This window comes from Vombatus ursinus, unplaced genomic scaffold, assembly GCF_900497805.2.
Source record: "Vombatus ursinus unplaced genomic scaffold, bare-nosed wombat genome assembly UNPS02000582.1, whole genome shotgun sequence".
Classification (NCBI taxonomy): domain Eukaryota; kingdom Metazoa; phylum Chordata; class Mammalia; order Diprotodontia; family Vombatidae; genus Vombatus; species Vombatus ursinus.
In genome coordinates, this window is record NW_020940360.1 from 12,548,587 (window position 1) to 12,565,918 (window position 17,332).

The following is a 17,332-nucleotide window of genomic DNA, read 5'->3' on the forward strand; positions in this document are numbered from 1 at the left end:
ACCAACCCTAACCACCTACTATGTGCTAGGTGCTGGGGATAATATATTTTATACATATGTGTGTGTGTGTGTGTGTGTGTTACTTCCCTGGAGATACTTACAATCTAATAGAGGAGACTGCCTGAAAAACGTTTGCTGGCTGAATGAGTTTCAAGGCACAATAAAAATTTTAAGGGAAAGGTTACTTTCAGTTAGGGGGTTCAGGGAAGGCTTTAGGAAAGAAGTGGCAACCAAGGTGGACCTTGAAGAAGGGATTTCAACAGGGACTTGTGGGGAGTACATTTCAAGCATGGGGGTGGGGGTGGGAAGTCTGGTAAGGGGAAGGACAAGCATAGGGAGTAACTGGCACATCCACTCTGACGGGAACACTGAGTTACTAAGGGAAGTCATATGACGTAAAGTTGGAAAGGTAGGTTAAAGCCATTATTATAGCTGGCCTAAAATGCTAGGCTACGGAGTATTTATTTTACCCTATAAAATAAGATCCACTTGAGACTTGTGCAAGAGACTGCCGTGGTTGGACCTACAAATGAGAGATTTTGGCAGCTGTGTGGATGAACTGAAGAGTGAAGATACAGAAACAAAGTGACGACTAGTTAGGAGGTTAATTAAAATAATCCAGGCCATAAATTATGAATTCCCATATGGCAATGTTTTGCATGACTTTTTACATATAATTGACATCATATTGTTTGCTTTCTCAAAGAGTGGGGGAAGGGCTGCAATGAGGGAAGAATCTGAAACTTAAAATTTTTTTAAATGATTATGTTGTTTTTTTAAAAGCAAATGAAAAAAAAATAGTAAGTTATAAGGGCCTGCACTAGGATGGTGGCAATGAATGTGAGGAGGTAGAATCAGATTCAAGAAAAATTGTGGAAAAATTTAAATTGCTTGGGAACTGATTAGATGTAGGAAGTGACTGGTTTTCTGTTGAGATTTTATTTTAAGAACAATGAAAATTTTTCTTTATTCTTCAGAGCAGGAATTTCACTTTACCCAAACACAGACCACGGAAAACTGCATAACTTTTCAAAAATAGAGCTGAAGATGTGGATGAAACACTGATTATTTATTTTTAGTATAATAAAACAAAAATAAGCAGCATTGAAAACAAAGTGCTAAATAAAAGCCCCCCAATATAATGAGAAAAGCTAATTAAATCTTCTAGAAAATTCTAAATGAAACAGACATTGAATAAGTTTCTTTGACAAGTTGTTGACTTTAACCAGCTTGATGTAAACTTAGGCTCAGTGACTCCAAGCAGCTGTGGATGACACAAATCCAAGGACGAGGAAGAACCACAGAGGGCTGATCCACCAGGTCACAGGCCATGTGCAGCCTTCCTCTGCAATGAGGGAGTGGAAGGATGGTTCTCTCGAATACTGTCAGAGGTAAGAATTAAATGAGAACCCTTCCCCACCCTGTGCAGTTTTACTTGTTCCCTAATTCCCCTAAAAGAGGCCAGGATGACAACTCAAGTATCTATCCTTAAAAACTTGTGAGAGATGAAAGGCAGCATGCGTGGAGGTAGGGGTAACTTTTGTTGTTCTCATAGGTGTCTGCTGGAAATAAAGGAGGGAAAAAGGCAGAGGTGACAAGGTGGGCATCTGGGTCAGATTACTGATAGCTATCATGGAAAAAAAACAAAAACAAAAAAACCCTTTCTACTCTAATGATCATAGCTTCACAGCTAAGAACATCAAACCAACTTCAGTAAATTCTCATACATGTGAATGGTTGTCTCATGCTGAGCTGTTAGAAAGGCTTGCTTTAGATCACAGGAAACATTCTCCTAGCTACTATGCACCCTTCTCCCCTGGCATTTAGGGACTACCACAGATTGGAGATTGGGGAAATGGAAGAGGGAAGAAGGGCAAAGACTTATCTTCAGCAGGTGACAGGTGACCATCCTGGCTATTGTGGCAGGGAGAGGGAGAGTGAATGAGACAGAGGAAGACAAGTGAATTCCCTTCTCACTGATAATGAGGGCCACTGTGGCTTCCCATGAGTGTTTTTAGCATCATGAGTTGAAATTATGAACACATTTTCCCAAAGAAACAATATCAAAAGGCTCAGTGGCCTATTAAACCCTTAATGCAATTTAACAAAAATTTATTAAGTGCCTATTATGAGCAAGGCACTGGACTAAAGACTAAGGATACAAAGATTCAATTAGACATGGCCCCTTTAAAACCTAATAATAAAGCTGAAATAATATTGGTCCAAATATAGGCCATACCCTTAAAATGAGATAGTGAGAGAAAAAAACACAAAAACACACATAGAGAAAAATAATGCTAATTACAGGCCACACTCAGGTTATATATACACCAGACTGAAGGGTAAAAGTGCAGCCTATATTCAGACCAATATGGTATTAGGGGAGGGGTTTAGGGGAGTGTCTTCATAAAGTCCTTGTGCTCTTTGAAGCTTAATAATTTAGGTTGCAGACATGATAAACACAATCTGTAAATATCATTGCAAAGCAAATTTATTAAGGCTCAGGAAAACCACATTACATAGATTTACACAATGTGTCCTCATTTTAAATCTTGTGACAAATGAAAACTAGCTACTGTGTGGATGAAAAGACAAACTGCATCAACTGTAAGAAGAAAACTAAACTTGCCTTTCAATGCTACTTACAGATTGTTTCATAATTACAACCTAAGTCAGTAAAGTTTAAAAGTTACAAGTTTAAAAGGTTTAAAACGGCATAATGAACTTGATTAAGACCTTGTATCAGTTACATTCTGATTTAAAGTCTTTTGCGGGCTGGCCTCAGAATCTAAACACACCATAGTATTTTTTTCTCGGTGAGCAGATGGATTCTGTATTCTAAAACAAATAACTTCCAAATAAAATTTTAAGAACACAGCCCTTTCTTTAGTTGGGAGCTGCCTGTATTAAAAATACAATCAGCCAGGCATCGTGGCGCACACCCGTAGTATCTGCTGCTGGGGAGGCTGAGGCTGCTGGTTTGCTTGAACCTGGGAATTCTGAGCCACAGTTAAGAATAAAGCTGACCAGGCATTTGCACTAAATCTGGCACCAATATGGTGAGCCCCCAGGGAGCGGAGATGGAAAAACAAGCAGGTTAAAGCTTCCAAACCAATCAATCAGCAGTGGGATCGGGCCCTGAGTAGCCACTGCACTTCTAGCCTGGGTGAGATAGTGAGACCTAGTCTCAAAAAAAATTAAAAAAAAAAAAAAGAAGAAAAGAAATACAATCAAAGCTTTTCAATAATACTGCCCCAGTGATTGCCTACAATGCTGCCATTGAGTTAAATGTATTAAAAAACAAAGATAATATTTCCATGGCTCTGCTTTCCCACAAGGCATTGGAATAACCCTGTGTAACTAGCATGACATACTCTTGTAAGTGAATGTTTTTTACATTAAAGTTAAGTCTTGGGCTTGGATCAAATTGATTTCAATTAAATACAGATTTTTCTATCACTTGCTTTTTCATAAAGGATGGGCAAAACATTTCTTCTATACATTATGCATATTTTGGAATAATTAAAAGATAGTAGCACTGGGTAAATGATTATATTCCTTATTTATAAGTATTATAAGAACAAGTTATATAACCTTCAATTTAAAAAGCAAGATATACAACTGATATAATCAGAGACAACATTCAAATCTTAAGATCAACTCATATAACTTCAAAGGAAAAAGAAATTATTTTCTGGCCTGGACCCATTTTTTTTTTCTTCACTAAAACCAAAGATTTGTGGGGATCTGAAACTATCTGGAGAGTAAAAGAAAACGTTTACAAAGCAACATTCCCTTTTCTTAGTCAATAGCCTATTCACAAATATGGTAACATTTTTCTCCTTAGGTGCTTTTGTCAGAAGTAATTTTTCACCTTTACTAAAACATGGTTTCTCACATGCACAGAAATTTCATAAAATGCCCAATATCACTTCACCTCCTAAGAATGACATTTAACCAGGACACCAGAATCTGAACCCCAGAAACAAGGGGTTTTGTTTTCCCCTCTCCAATTCTCCTCTGCTCCCAAATTATTCTTCTCAAGCAGAGGTCTAGTACTCAACACAATGGGCACTGAGCTACTAGTAACACTTGGAATTTAAATACCACTTTTTATCCAAAGTTTCAAATAACTTTACAAAAAATTATCACAAATTTATACATAAGGAAATTGAGGCATAGAGAGTTATAAGTGAGTCATAATGCAGGCCAGTGGTGGGATGTGGGATTTATGACTTCCAGTCCCTTGAGCTAAATGCTAATATACTCTCTACGGACATAATTAGCCTCAAAATCTGTTTAAATATATACTGACATTTATAAGGATCAAAAAAGGAGGTGAGGGGCAAATACAAAATTTTTTTTTGTAAACAGTTCTTATATCATACCCACTGCAGAATGTTTAATGAAGCATTCGAGTCACAGCTCTTAAGACAAAAGTAATGTTATAACTCAAAGTCAAATATGTACTCATTGGCCAGATAGATTCGTCGGAATATGAGAGCTGCCAATGCTAGAGTCAGGATGACGATCAGTATGGCTGATCCAATATGATCCGTGTTGGGGTTGGCTCTTGGCTGCTGGACCTGAACATCAGATGAAGACGATGATGTTCTTCTTTGACTTTGCTGCTGGGCCCGGCGCTGTCGAGGGCTCATGGAGGTATTCTTAGAAAGAGTTTGGGGAGGCTCTTGTAAGGATGTTGCAGCAATGTTCTGAGCATCATACTAAGAAATTTTAAGAATTGTTAATTGAAACAGGCAAAGAAAACACACACACACACATATTAAAATATAGAGAGAACTAAATATGGACAAGAACAGGGTTACCAAGAACCATTCTAGGTTCCTGAAATCAGCCTTAAGTTTGAACCTAAATAGATTGATGGGGCAGAACAAGAGTAAGGATTTGTCCAGAGACTTCTCTACTGACTGATTACCCCATGCTAATCTCCACCGATCCTCTAGCAATGCTTGCTGAGACTGGGTTCTTGATTACTTTAGTTTCTCTGTCTTCCTTCCTTCAGGACATCTGGGTAGGGAAACAAGCCGACTCCTACTTTTAATCTGATAGGTCAAAGGCAGCAGTTAATGTGGTTTTTCTGTATCACGTACTGATTTGGAATAAATATCAATATTACTCAATCTGCCTTATGTATCTTGGCCATCACATAAAACTGGACACAAGTGTCCAAAAATACAGTGCCTCACCCCACAACAGACATGTTACTCTCAACTCAAAACTGCTGTGTTGTCACCAGTAGTGATGACCTGTGTCATACAGTCCCACAGAAGTTTAAAGGCAGTGTGTTCTGGATTGGACTGAGATCTTCTAGAGAGCAGTGATGGGAAGAGAGAGGACTCTTCTGGGTGGTTGTAGGCTAAGGAGACTTAGGACAGACTTATCTTTTTACTCTGATATATTTTTGTTCAAGAAAAAATGCCTGAGTCTTGCATTTGTCTTGATTTCTTTGTTTATGACCAATTACAAGAAAACATTATTCCCTACTACATTATTATATGTAGCATATAGTTCCCCTCTTCATAAAAGGAGAAAAACAAGCCTCACTGACTTTTCAGTAGCAGCTCCACCTCTGTCATCTATGGGTTCAAATACTGGCTCTGCCATTTACTAGTAGTATGACCCTCAAGGAGCCTATAATCAACCGAAAAACTGAAAAGTTAATTGAGAAAGAAATAATACCACCTTAAACATGTGATACTTTTCTTCTAAGAACCCACAAAAGTTTAAAAGACCATCTCTCTCTTTTATAATATCCCTTATTGAAGCACACAGAGTAGGTACCTTGAATTTATAGGTGGGGAAACAATTAAAGACTCTAAAAATAACAAAGTGAGACAACAGTAAAGACATTAGCTTCTTGTATATTCTGATTCTTTGACTTCAGGGGTCCCAGATTATTATGTTTGCTACCTAAAGAAATTAAATAGCATAGCAGCAGCATTTTATAAAGCGTCCATAAATCCTAATGTTCCCAATATAAGCAAATAACTTAGCAGTTATTACTACTTGAATTGAATTATGGCAAACAACATAGAAAACATTCAAAATAAAGTATTTGTTCTTCTTGGTTAGTCAACAAGGTTAAAATTGGTAAGAATACATTCAATTCCACTTAAAACAGCAAAATGCCTTAGTTCTAAGAGAAAAAAAGAGAAATACAAATTCCTAAGAGGAATAAAAAGTGGAAGTAGCAATGCAGAAACTAGAATAAAAAAGCTAGTTAGCCTAAGATCAACCCAAATTAAGTAAAATCTTTCACTTCGTACAACTTGCTTGACTAATTAGTTAAAAGAAAAGTCCAACCTTTTCTTTCCTCAAAACCTAGCCTAAACAAACAACTTACCAAACTAATTTCCGAAGCGAAGGCACCTCAGCTTTTAAAACACATGTTTATGTGATGTAGGCAATCTGATCTTTTAAAATATTAATCTACTTTGGATATTATCAAAGTTCATCAAATGCAAAAAGATGGAGATTTTATCTCATTTTAAGGCTATAACTGGGGTTCAGTTATTTCACATGGTCATCTGTATGTCAAGGACCACTCATCTAAATCCGGCTGATACAACTAAGCTTTCAGCAATTTTTAACATTTTGCTCCTTTACATAAGAAGAAAGTTTAAAAGATAAAAATCAACAATAATGCTTTAAGTCTTAAGGGTAGGTAGGCAGTTTTCAGCTTGCAAGCATTCAATTTACACCTCTTTTGCAGACAACACTTGCCCTTATCCCATTCTCCACCTCATCCCAACCTCTGCTACCACTGTCCATAAAAGCTGTAATGAACAAATCTAGGATTATTAGAGAAAATATGTTCCTATGTAGAATAAGGGAAAAATCTAAGAAAACCAGGAACACCTTAGTTAATTTAACCCTGGGGACAGTTAAGACTGGTCTGCGCAGTTTTATTTTATTTAACCCACCTTCCACCAAACACCTTCCACATGCTGCCTTAATTTTTTCACTTGATTTTGTTAGACTCATCAACATTCTATGGATAAGAGATTAATATCCCCCTTAAAAATTCAAATATCTCTGCAATTCTTATAGGGTTATTAGTTATTCACATAATGTGAATTAGCTCAAATCCCTTTCTTCCAGACTCCTAAGACCAAGTTGCACTAAAAGAGAGAATTTCGGGGAGTGGGGTAATTTAGTAACATGAAACAATTGAGAGAGGGTAGATCTCCACAACATACTGCAGTTGAAGGCAAGAGGGCTTTATGTAACACTTGGGAAGGACAGTGACAAACTGAAGCACCAAAAAAGGAAAGCAGGTTGGTAAGGACTAGAAAGTAGGCTATCCGAGGATCTGTTTTAAGTATATGAGGAAGTTTAACTGGAAAAGAAAAGACTAAGGACACGAATGTTATCTTCAAGTCTTAGAGACAGCACAGTAGAGTCAACAGGGTACTGATAATGGTAGTACCAGACCCAAAATCAATCCTAACTCTGCCATGTGCTACCTGCACAACCTTGGACAAGTATCTTGACTTCTCCGGCCCTGCAGCTTCTTCATTTGTAAAAGAAGAAAGTAGGATAGATGACCTCTCAAGCTGCCTTGTGGCTCTACATGTATGATCCTAAGTAGCTGAAGCCTGTTATTCTAGGCCAGGGACTAGATGCGTACCTCTCGGCCCCAGGAACAGCAGATTTTGGCCCAATTTTTTTTAAAAAAATTTTTCCTAACAAGAGCCATTTAAGAATGGAATGAACTACCTCAGCAGGTAGAGGGCTTTTTATGCAGAGGCTCAATGATCAGTTGTTAGGAATTCACCATCCTTCCGAGTCATTCAGTTTTACAATATTGAAGTAATCCTGAAGTCGGCTTTAATGCTGCCCTCCCATTCTCAACCTCTGTGTGAAAAGAGCTGCCAAGTCTTGACCATTCTACCCTCACCATATAGCTTGTGTCTATCTTTTTCTCAACTTAAAGAGCTAGTTCAGGCCCTCATCATCTCTCATATGATTAACTCCCTAACTGGTCTCCCTGCATCAGGTCTCTTCTCTAATCCATCCTCCCCAAAGGATGCCAAATTCATATTCCTAAAACAAAGATCTGATCATGTCCTCCTCAAAAATCTTCAATGACTCCTCAGTGACTCTAGAATAAAATATTAACTCTTCAACCTGACATTTAAACCTTCCACGATAGACTCTGATTTATCTTTCCAGTCTTATTTCTTATTATGCCTTCACAAACTATCCAATCCAAAAAAACTGGCCTGCTGGCTGTTCTCCATACATGACATCCCTGTTCTTACCTCTGTAACTTTGCACAAGTGATTTCCTATAACTGATACGCACCTTGCCTCTTAGGAAGCCTGGCTTTCTTCAAAGCAGGACTACCTCCTATACAAAGCCACTGCTAATCCCTCATTGGTCTCTCTTGAAACTACTTGTTAATTTTTTTTTTTACACATTTACTTCTGTACTTGTTCTATCGGCCCAGTAATAGCCAGCATTTATCTAATGCAAAAAGGTTTGCAAAGCACTTCATCTATATTATCTCATTTGGTCTTCACAACAACCTTGTGAGGTAGGCACCACTATTCCCATTTTAACACTGAGAAGCTAAATGACTTGCCCAGGATCACACAGCTTCTAAGTGTCTAAGGCAGGATTTAAAGTCAGGTCTTTCAGACTCCAACACTATCCGCCACCAGAGCCTCCTAGCAACCACTAGCAAAATATAAGCTCTTTGAGGGCAGGGATTGTTAATCATATTTGTCTTTGTTTCCCCAGAACCTAGAATAGTATCTGTCATATAGTAGGTATTTAATGAATGTTTGTTGAATTAAAGTGAATGCTAGAGGGAAGCTTCCTCTTCAGAAACATGATAAGACTCTTGAGACCTCTGTGTCTTCTTCAAAACTGTGATTCTTAGGGTGTGCAGGAAAGAATACTATAAGGTGAGAGAGGGAGGTGGAAAGAGGGGTGAGAATATGCCAAAGACAAACTAAACCTACCTCAAACTTTTGCCTAGGACTACCACTGCTCTCAGGAAAACAAGAATGAAGCACTTCCTCTCTTTCCTCTCTGTCCAGTGCTCTGCTCTCAGGATCCAAATGAGCTAGTGTCATTAGAATCATGCCATCTTAGGGCTAAAAAGGTGCCTCAAGATCACTTAGTCCACCGTACTCATTTTAAAGAGGACCCATATAGTTTAGCTACACTACAGATAGATTTTTATGAACTAGCCTGTTCTGGGGTAATTCCCAGTTTTATATAACCAATTTACAAATGATAGTTTGAAACACAACCTTTTCATAAGGACTATTTGCAAATAAATTTTCAGTAACCAAGAAGAATCACTATTTGTGGGTTTTAGAAAATATAATACCTTATAAGAACCTCAGTCCCTGAGAAGATAAGAAAATTGGTAAAGAGGAGAAAATAAAAAAATGACAACATTCACTGTTGGAAAAGAGAGGCATTCTTATTTTCTATATTTCTACAAGGCTAGAAAAAGTATAAGTATATATCAAGATGCAACAGATGGCCTAACGTTTTCTGACGTGTTTAAAATTTTTACCAATCTCTCGCCCCCTCACTGCTAAAAACATAGCTTATCTGGGATTTGACAATAAATTCTCACTGCATTTATATAGTACTCACACAGCAGCTGCCCTGGCCCAATACCAGGTCTCAGCTGCTTCCATAATGGCTAGATTATATAATCCCTATCATGGAAAATTTATATGAAAATAGTAAAATAATTTTACTTTAAATTATAGAAAAATTACAAAGATTAAAACATACAGGAATATTAAGATTATATATAATTTAAAACATGCTCCTAAATATTCAAGTATTAGCTTAAGATTTTCTGTCTTTGTACTATTTATTATATCAGTGTCCCTTGTATCAATCAAGTCTTAAAAATAAAATATCCACAATCAATAAGATTATATTAAGTGCTCATAATGTGCCAGGCACTAAAGCCTGGAGTCAAAAAGAAAACAACATCAATAATAATAGCTAGCTCTTTGAGGTTTTCAAAGAGATTTATACACATCCCATTTGATAAAGACTCCTTTCCCTCAAGCTTACATTCTAATGAGTGAGATAGCACAAATAAGCAGGGGATGATGCTACATGTTAGAGGAATCAGTAAAGTTCTCCTGAAGGAGGTGGAGTTCAGCTGAGTTTTAAAGAAGCCAGGGATCCAAAAAGTTGGAGATTAGGAGGGAGAGGAAGCCAGATATGCCAGGAGAATAACCAATGCAAAGGCACAGAGAACGGAGATCAAGTGTTGCAATCAAGGAGAATAGCAATATAAATGGATCACAGAGCTCTAGGATGGAGGGGAATAGAATATCAGAAGATTCCTTTCTAAGCAGCAACAAGGGCTAGCTTGTGAAGAGCTTAAAACGCTAAACAAAGAACTTTACATTTTTTTCTTGGAAATCCTAGGGAGCCACTGGAGTTTGCTGAGGGGTTGAGTAGAGGGAGTGAATTTAGGAACATTACTTTGGGAAGGTGGATTTGAGTGAAAAGAGACGAAGCAGGCAGACCAATGAGAAAGCTCTTTAGATAGTGCAGGCAAGACTTGATAAGGGCCTGAACGAGGGTGCCAGCTATGTGAGTGAATAGAGGGGATATACGTGATGTGGTAGAGAGGGAAAAAAAATCACTAGATCTGGCAACTGACTGAAATTTTTTTTAGGTATATTTACAGGTATGTCATCCTGTGGCCTTCAGGAACTCTGAAAACTGGAAAACATGACCCTTTTTCTTTTGCTAACTGTGCTCATGCACCGATGTTCTTCTCTAAGACTCATGCTTAGAAAAATACTTTCCTTGTGGCTAGGGCAGTAACTTGAAAATCAGCTTAATAAACTCACTCTGACCTAATTATTTGTCTCTGACTTATCTTCCTCACTGGTATTCCAGCAAGTCAACTTATAATAATAAGCACAATGGGCTTTAAGTTCTCTTTTTGCTATATTGCTAAAAGGAAATAATCTGAAGTGCTAGATGAAGGGAAGCCCTCTGATAATAACAATCCTGAATAGTACATGAAGTATACAAAGAAATTCAGTAAGGCTAGATAAATAAAGCTTGAGAGAAGCTGGTAAATAATATGTTTCCTCTCAAAATTGTACTTTGTTTCCCTTCCATTTTCCCCATTAATTTTAATACAGGCTGGAATCTGATTTTAAAAATAGTTGTAATATGTAGTTGTAGTCACCAAAGACAGACAATAATATGATGGTATGCTTCATTTCAAAAGGGTTGCTACTGACAATGTTAGCTAAGCTATTATTAACAGAATTTATACTCAATAGCTTAAACTCTAGATATGACCTTTGGGCCATAAAAAATAATCCAGACTTAAAAACTGCCATGCTTTTATGCTTCAGTTGGAAAACATCACCAATAAAGAAGCCAGCATCTACAATGACTTGGAAAAGTCTCATTTTTGCTATAAATAACATATTAAAATCTGTAATTAATATTTAAGAAAGATATGGCAAGTATATTATTATTTTCTTGATGAATTTTTCTGAGGGAAAAATTACAGAAAACCTTTACAATTCAGGGAAAGCAAATAAAAGTATAATGAAGACTTTCAAATTCCTCAGTGCTCATGCGTCCAACATGGTCACGGATGCAAGCCTCTTCTACCTTTCTCATCCACTGAAGTTCCTATCCATGTTTACTCCATAAATTCTCTACCTACCATGGTGAAGTACCAATTCTGGGGTCTCAAATCTCTGTACAAGCTGCAGTAAGTCCTACCAAGCTGAAAAAACTTTGAGTCCTAGCCCAGAAACAGATTTTAACTGAAGACCAAGGACCAGTCTAACTAAATAGAGAAAATCTCATTCAATTCAATTCAACACAACATTCATTAGGTGCTTACTAGGAGCAATGGGCTGCTAGGCTAAGACACAAAAAGGAGCGATTTAATTTTTTTTCCAACACCCAAATCCTCAATAATTTTTCAAAATAAATTAAAATATCACTGTTTTTGTCTAAGAGCTCCTTTAATATTATACTTGTAATATCATTCATATATATATATATACACACACACATATATGATGTTTTTCTTAGCATAGCTTAAAATACTATATAAGCATCCTTTATTTCTTCAACATGGACACAAAATATTCTAAATATTACAAAATCCCAACAGAATTTGAAAATTCAGTAGACTTTAGCAGGGTACTCATAGAATGGTAAATAAATAACTATAATGAAATGGCCCAAGCTTACCAAGGCTTACTTAAAACAACTTGTTTCTTCCACACCTCCCACCCCATGTACTTTTTTTCTGACTTTGAAGACTGATGACTTTCAAAGGACTAGATAGGGGAACAAAGGGAGAGCATGAGGACTGGAAGGTTATTGCTTACCAATCATTAGTTATACCAGTTCTTAGTGGTCTTCTATTCAAAACCTTTAAGTAATTTTCTATTACCTAGTGAATAAAATCCAAACCTCTTAGTTAGAGGTTCAAAACTTTCCATAATCTGGTATCAGCCTACCTCTCAATCTTGTCTCTACTTCTCCCAACTCTATACTTTCCCTAAATTGAACTACCATTCAACATTTCCCATGTACATCCTGTACTTTCCTACCTCTATATACCTTATCTTATGCCATTCTCTATGTTCAGAATGCTGTCCCTTCCTATAATCAGCTAAAGGAGGGCAGTAGTAGTGGGAAATGGAGAGGAAGACACAAAAGAGATTCAAAGGAGTTTCTAAAGGAAAAACTGACAAAACTGAAGAAGGAAGAAATAATAAATTTTGTTTCAGACATGTTTTCAGGACCTTAACTGAGTATATCCAAGTAGAGATGAACAGAAAGCAGTTAATATTTAGGACCAATGCTTGTGGAACAGGTCAAGACAAGATATATAGATGAGTCATTTGCCTAGAAATGATTTTTGAAGTTGTAAGAATGGATAAGATCAAAGATGACACTTCAGAGAGAGGGAAAAAAAGCACAAAAGGCAGAAACCTGGAAAACACAAATATTTACGGGACAGGAATAAAAAAAGGAACAAGACAGAAAAAGAGAGTTTAGAGAGGTAGGAAGAAAACTAGAATAATACTATGTCACAGAGTTCAAGAGAAGAAAGAATTTGAGAAAGGAGTAATTGACAGTATCAAATGCTACAGAAAAGTTGGGAGACAATGAGGACTGAGAAGAGAACAATGGATTTAGTGATAAGGGGGTCAATAGTAACCTTTCATAGAGCAGTTTCAATTGAGCAGGGAGAACAAAAGCCAGGTTTCCAGGGATTATGGGGTGGGTAGTGATAAAGACATAAAAAGCCCTAAATTCTTAATTGAGCAATAAACCTTACCTTCAGAGGCCTCTGGAAAATACTAGAAAGTGTTATTTTAAGCTTAAGAGGCTCTTTGTCCTGATAACAAAAGTATAAAATAGTTCTAGGAAGGAAGGACAGATGCAACCCTCTTTGATGTTCCTTTCCTTTGAAGCCAGCTTGTTCCCGACCCCTCTTCAAGCTGTAAACTGAATACACAGGGCTTACACATCTGTGTGGATATTTAGAAACCTTTAGATGAACTTTACTCTTTCAGGAGAGGGAGCTAATTCTAAATTTCAGCCTCATGGCTCTGGGCTCTGCAATAGTAGTAAAGAACTTGTTCCTAAGCATAATTTACTGTTAGTGGAATTTTTTCCTCAACAGCTGAAAAATAAAAAAAAGTAGAGGCAACAAGTACAGATTAATCTTCTGAATAGTTTGGCAGTGAAGAGATGATAGAAAGGACAATAGCTGGAGGGGAGTAATAAGACTGAGGAAAGGTTATTTTAGGATAAAGGAAATGAGCATGGATTATAGAAACAGACAGTAAAGGAGAAAGAAAATATGAAAGACTCAACAGAGGAGACTATTAGAGCCAAATCCCAAAAAAGGCAGAAGATAGGACAATCAACAAAACCAGAAAACGTTTGCCTTGGAAAGAAACTACTTTTTGCTTAGAAAGAAAAGCTAAGCAGGCAAGGAAGATAAAGAGATGTTTTGAGGTTGAGGAGAGAAGTTGTGAGAACTCATACTGTACTGCCCAAATGTCTGAAAAGTATGAAATGAAGCCATCTGCTCAGCTGCAGGAAAGCAAGGTAATGGCCAAAGACTTAAGAGTAGAAAAGGTTTAGGAATAGTAAATACAGAAAACTGGCTATTAATTCTATAGGAGATGAATAAAAATTCTACCATACAGCACTGAAGACTACTGAAATCAGATAGTATGAATACGTAATAAAGCCAAGCAACATAATTGTAGGACTTTTCTTTAGCCTTGCTCAGCAGCCTCTAAGTTGATCGTAGGGGGTTACCCAGGATTTGGGATTAACAAAGCAAAAATGATAAGACAATCAAGTGGCTGAGATAGCAATGAGTACACTGTTTAAATAGCTGATAATGAAGTTCAAGCTCAGAAGGGAGGCAACTGGAATCAAAATGGGAGGTGATGGACAAGGATAAACAGAGAAGGTTCAAAGAACCAGAGCTCACAATTAAGACAAAGAAGAGGTTCACTATGCAAGAGGGTGAGGTAAAAGAAGGGGGATGATGGTCAGGAATGGGAATTTCAGAATTCAAGATTTTTGAAGCAAAGAAATTCTGAGTAACAGTGAAATCTAAAATATGAGTGTGAAGTATGAGTAACTGGAGCACAGTTGCGGCTGAGTTTATATATTCACCCTGTCCTCATGATCTAGGGCATACCTAGTTGCTGGTTAGGGTTAAAGATGCAGTCTGTAGCTGTGGAACAGAATGAAACTAACTGGCCACCACAGAGACCAAAGTCATTGTCTAGCCTTATTATAAACACAGTGCTTTAACCAAGTAAGTAAACTAGCCACAAAAAAGGAAGAGATTGGCCTATTTAAAGCATAAAGGGAGAGATAACACATTTCAAATCCTTTAGTTCTGCTACGGAGTCTGGCACAATAAGGACGTCCACTGATTACAAAATTATAGAATTTTAGAGATAATTTAGTCTTATGCGATTTGGCAGATGAGAAAACAAACCCAGAGAGGTTAAGCAACGTATATAAGTTTATATAGCTAGTTAATGGCAGAACTGGAGCTAGAACCCAAATCTGGCTCCCAAATCAATGTTCTTTCCTATACACCTACATATCAATAGTAATAACATATGAAATAACAGAATCATACCGATGTACTGGCTGTTGTATCCTGGAATGTTGAAGGTGTACCTTCCTGCTGTGGCTCACTTAAGGAGAAAGAGTGTTTTAAATCTGGCACAGTGATAGACTTTCCAGATGAATTGACTTCTGCCTAAAAGAAAAAGATAAACACATATATATATATGTATATGTGTGTGTATAGGTATGTATACATATGAAGAAGAGAAACTGCAGACTAATCCATAAACTTAATTTTATCTGTTCTAATCTCTTCAGTGTTTACTATCATATTTGGAGGATACAAAAGAAACATGAGATATGGTCTCTACTCTCTAACAGCTTACAACCTAATTAGGCAAACAAGAATGACAGAGAAGAAACAACCAAAAAATTATTAAATGCTAACCTGTCTGGTAATAGCTAACTACAACAGAGAAAGAAAATATAATCAGTGTGGAATGGGGTAGTCGGGGAAGGCTTTAAGGGAATGATTTGGGGCTTTGATGTACACATAGATTTGAACAACTGGACAGGAAAAAAGGAAAACATCGGTTAATACCAATTTAAATGCCTTAAATAACTATTTCACTAAACTGGGGTTTCAGGAATGTCACTATTTTTTGTTGTTTTTTAATCTGATCACATATTTCAGGTCCTCCATTTGAACAGATTAACCCATAAAACTCATCATTTTCTAAAACAGTTCCACTACTTCAGCTGCACAGTCTCTTTTACTATATACCAAAATGACCTCCTTGATAGTAAGTGTTTATTTGTGCAATATATCTAAATGGTACTCTAATGAAAAGTTACACGTATCTGCCAGGCTCTTTTGTTCCTAAGACAAATCCGAATTGTGCAACATTCATCATAAATTTGGAATTTAGGTGTGACTATCTAATAATAAACATTTTTAATACTCCCACATTATAACAAAAAGGAAAACAAGTTTAGGGTTCAATTTTAGGTTTCTTAAATCAAGTTTTTCTCTCTTTTTAAAAAATTTATTTATTTTTAGTGTTCAACATTAACGTGTCTAAGATTTTGAGGTTTAAATTTTCTCCTCTTCCCTTCCCTCCCCCCTCCCCAAGACAGCATGCAATCTGATATAGGCTCCACACATACATTCATATTAAACATATTTTCACATTAGTCATGTTGTAAAGAAGAATTAGAACCAATGGAAGGAACCACAAGAAAGAAGAAACAAAACAACAAAAAAAGAGAGTAAATAGTATGCTTTGATTGCATTCAGACTCCAAAGCTCTTTCTCTGGATGTGGATAGCATTTTCTATCATGAATTTTTTGGAGGTGTCTTAGATCCCTGCAATGCTGAGAAGAGACAAGTCTGTCAAAGTTAGTCATTGCACAATGTGGCTGTTACTGTGTAAAATGTTCTCCTGGTTCTGCTCACTTCACTCAGCATCAGTTTATGTAAGTTCAGGTTTTTCTGAAGTCTGCCTGCTCATCATTTCTTATAGCACAATAGTATTCCATTACATTTGTACACTACAACTTGTTCATCTATTCCTCAACTGATGGGTATCCACTCTAATTCCAATTCTTTGCCACCACAAAAAGAGGTGCTAAAAATATTTTTGTACATGTGGTTCCTTTTCCCATTTTTATGATCTCTTTGGGACACAGACCTAGAACTGCTTTTGCTAGATCAAAGGATATATGCATCATTTTATAGCCCTTTGGACACAGTTCCAAACTGTTCTCCAGAATGGTTGGATCAGTTCACAATTCCACCAACATTAAATCAAGTTTTTCAGAGATATCTGCTTAAGATAGAAATATGAAAAATACCCACAAAAGGGTCACACCTCAGCATTTTACCCACAGGACAGCATGCTCAGAAGATAGAAGTTCAGTTTTTACATAAGGAGCTAAGTACCTCATGGGTTTTAATGGGGGTGAGGAAAATGACAGTAGAGAAGAAAATGGTGAAGATGGCAGTCAGATAAATATAAAAAAGCCATATCAAAAAAGAATAGGGTAGAACTAGAGAAGTGACTTTGAAAACAATGGCTGAGGGGACGTTCTTAAACACTGGATAAAGGAAGTTATAAAAGATGAAAAATTATACTTATATAAAATTTTAAAACTTTTGCATAACTGAAATCAATATAACTAGAATAAGGAGATTACAGAGTGGGGGAAAAATAT

General features: G+C 36.8%; 1 protein-coding gene across 1 annotated transcript in view; it reads right to left on the bottom strand.

Moving 5' to 3' along the window:
• Positions 1-1,048: 1,048 nt before the first annotated feature.
• The window catches only part of UBE2J1 (ubiquitin conjugating enzyme E2 J1), a 45,775-nt gene continuing 29,491 nt past the window's right edge, over positions 1,049-17,332 (bottom strand). The window contains exons 7-8 of the mRNA XM_027855078.1: positions 15,188-15,310; positions 1,049-4,727 (exon numbers count right to left, since the gene is read on the bottom strand). Of these exons, the coding sequence (XP_027710879.1) occupies positions 4,446-4,727; positions 15,188-15,310 (405 nt within the window). The 3' untranslated portion in view covers positions 1,049-4,445. The remainder of the gene's footprint in view (positions 4,728-15,187; positions 15,311-17,332) is intronic.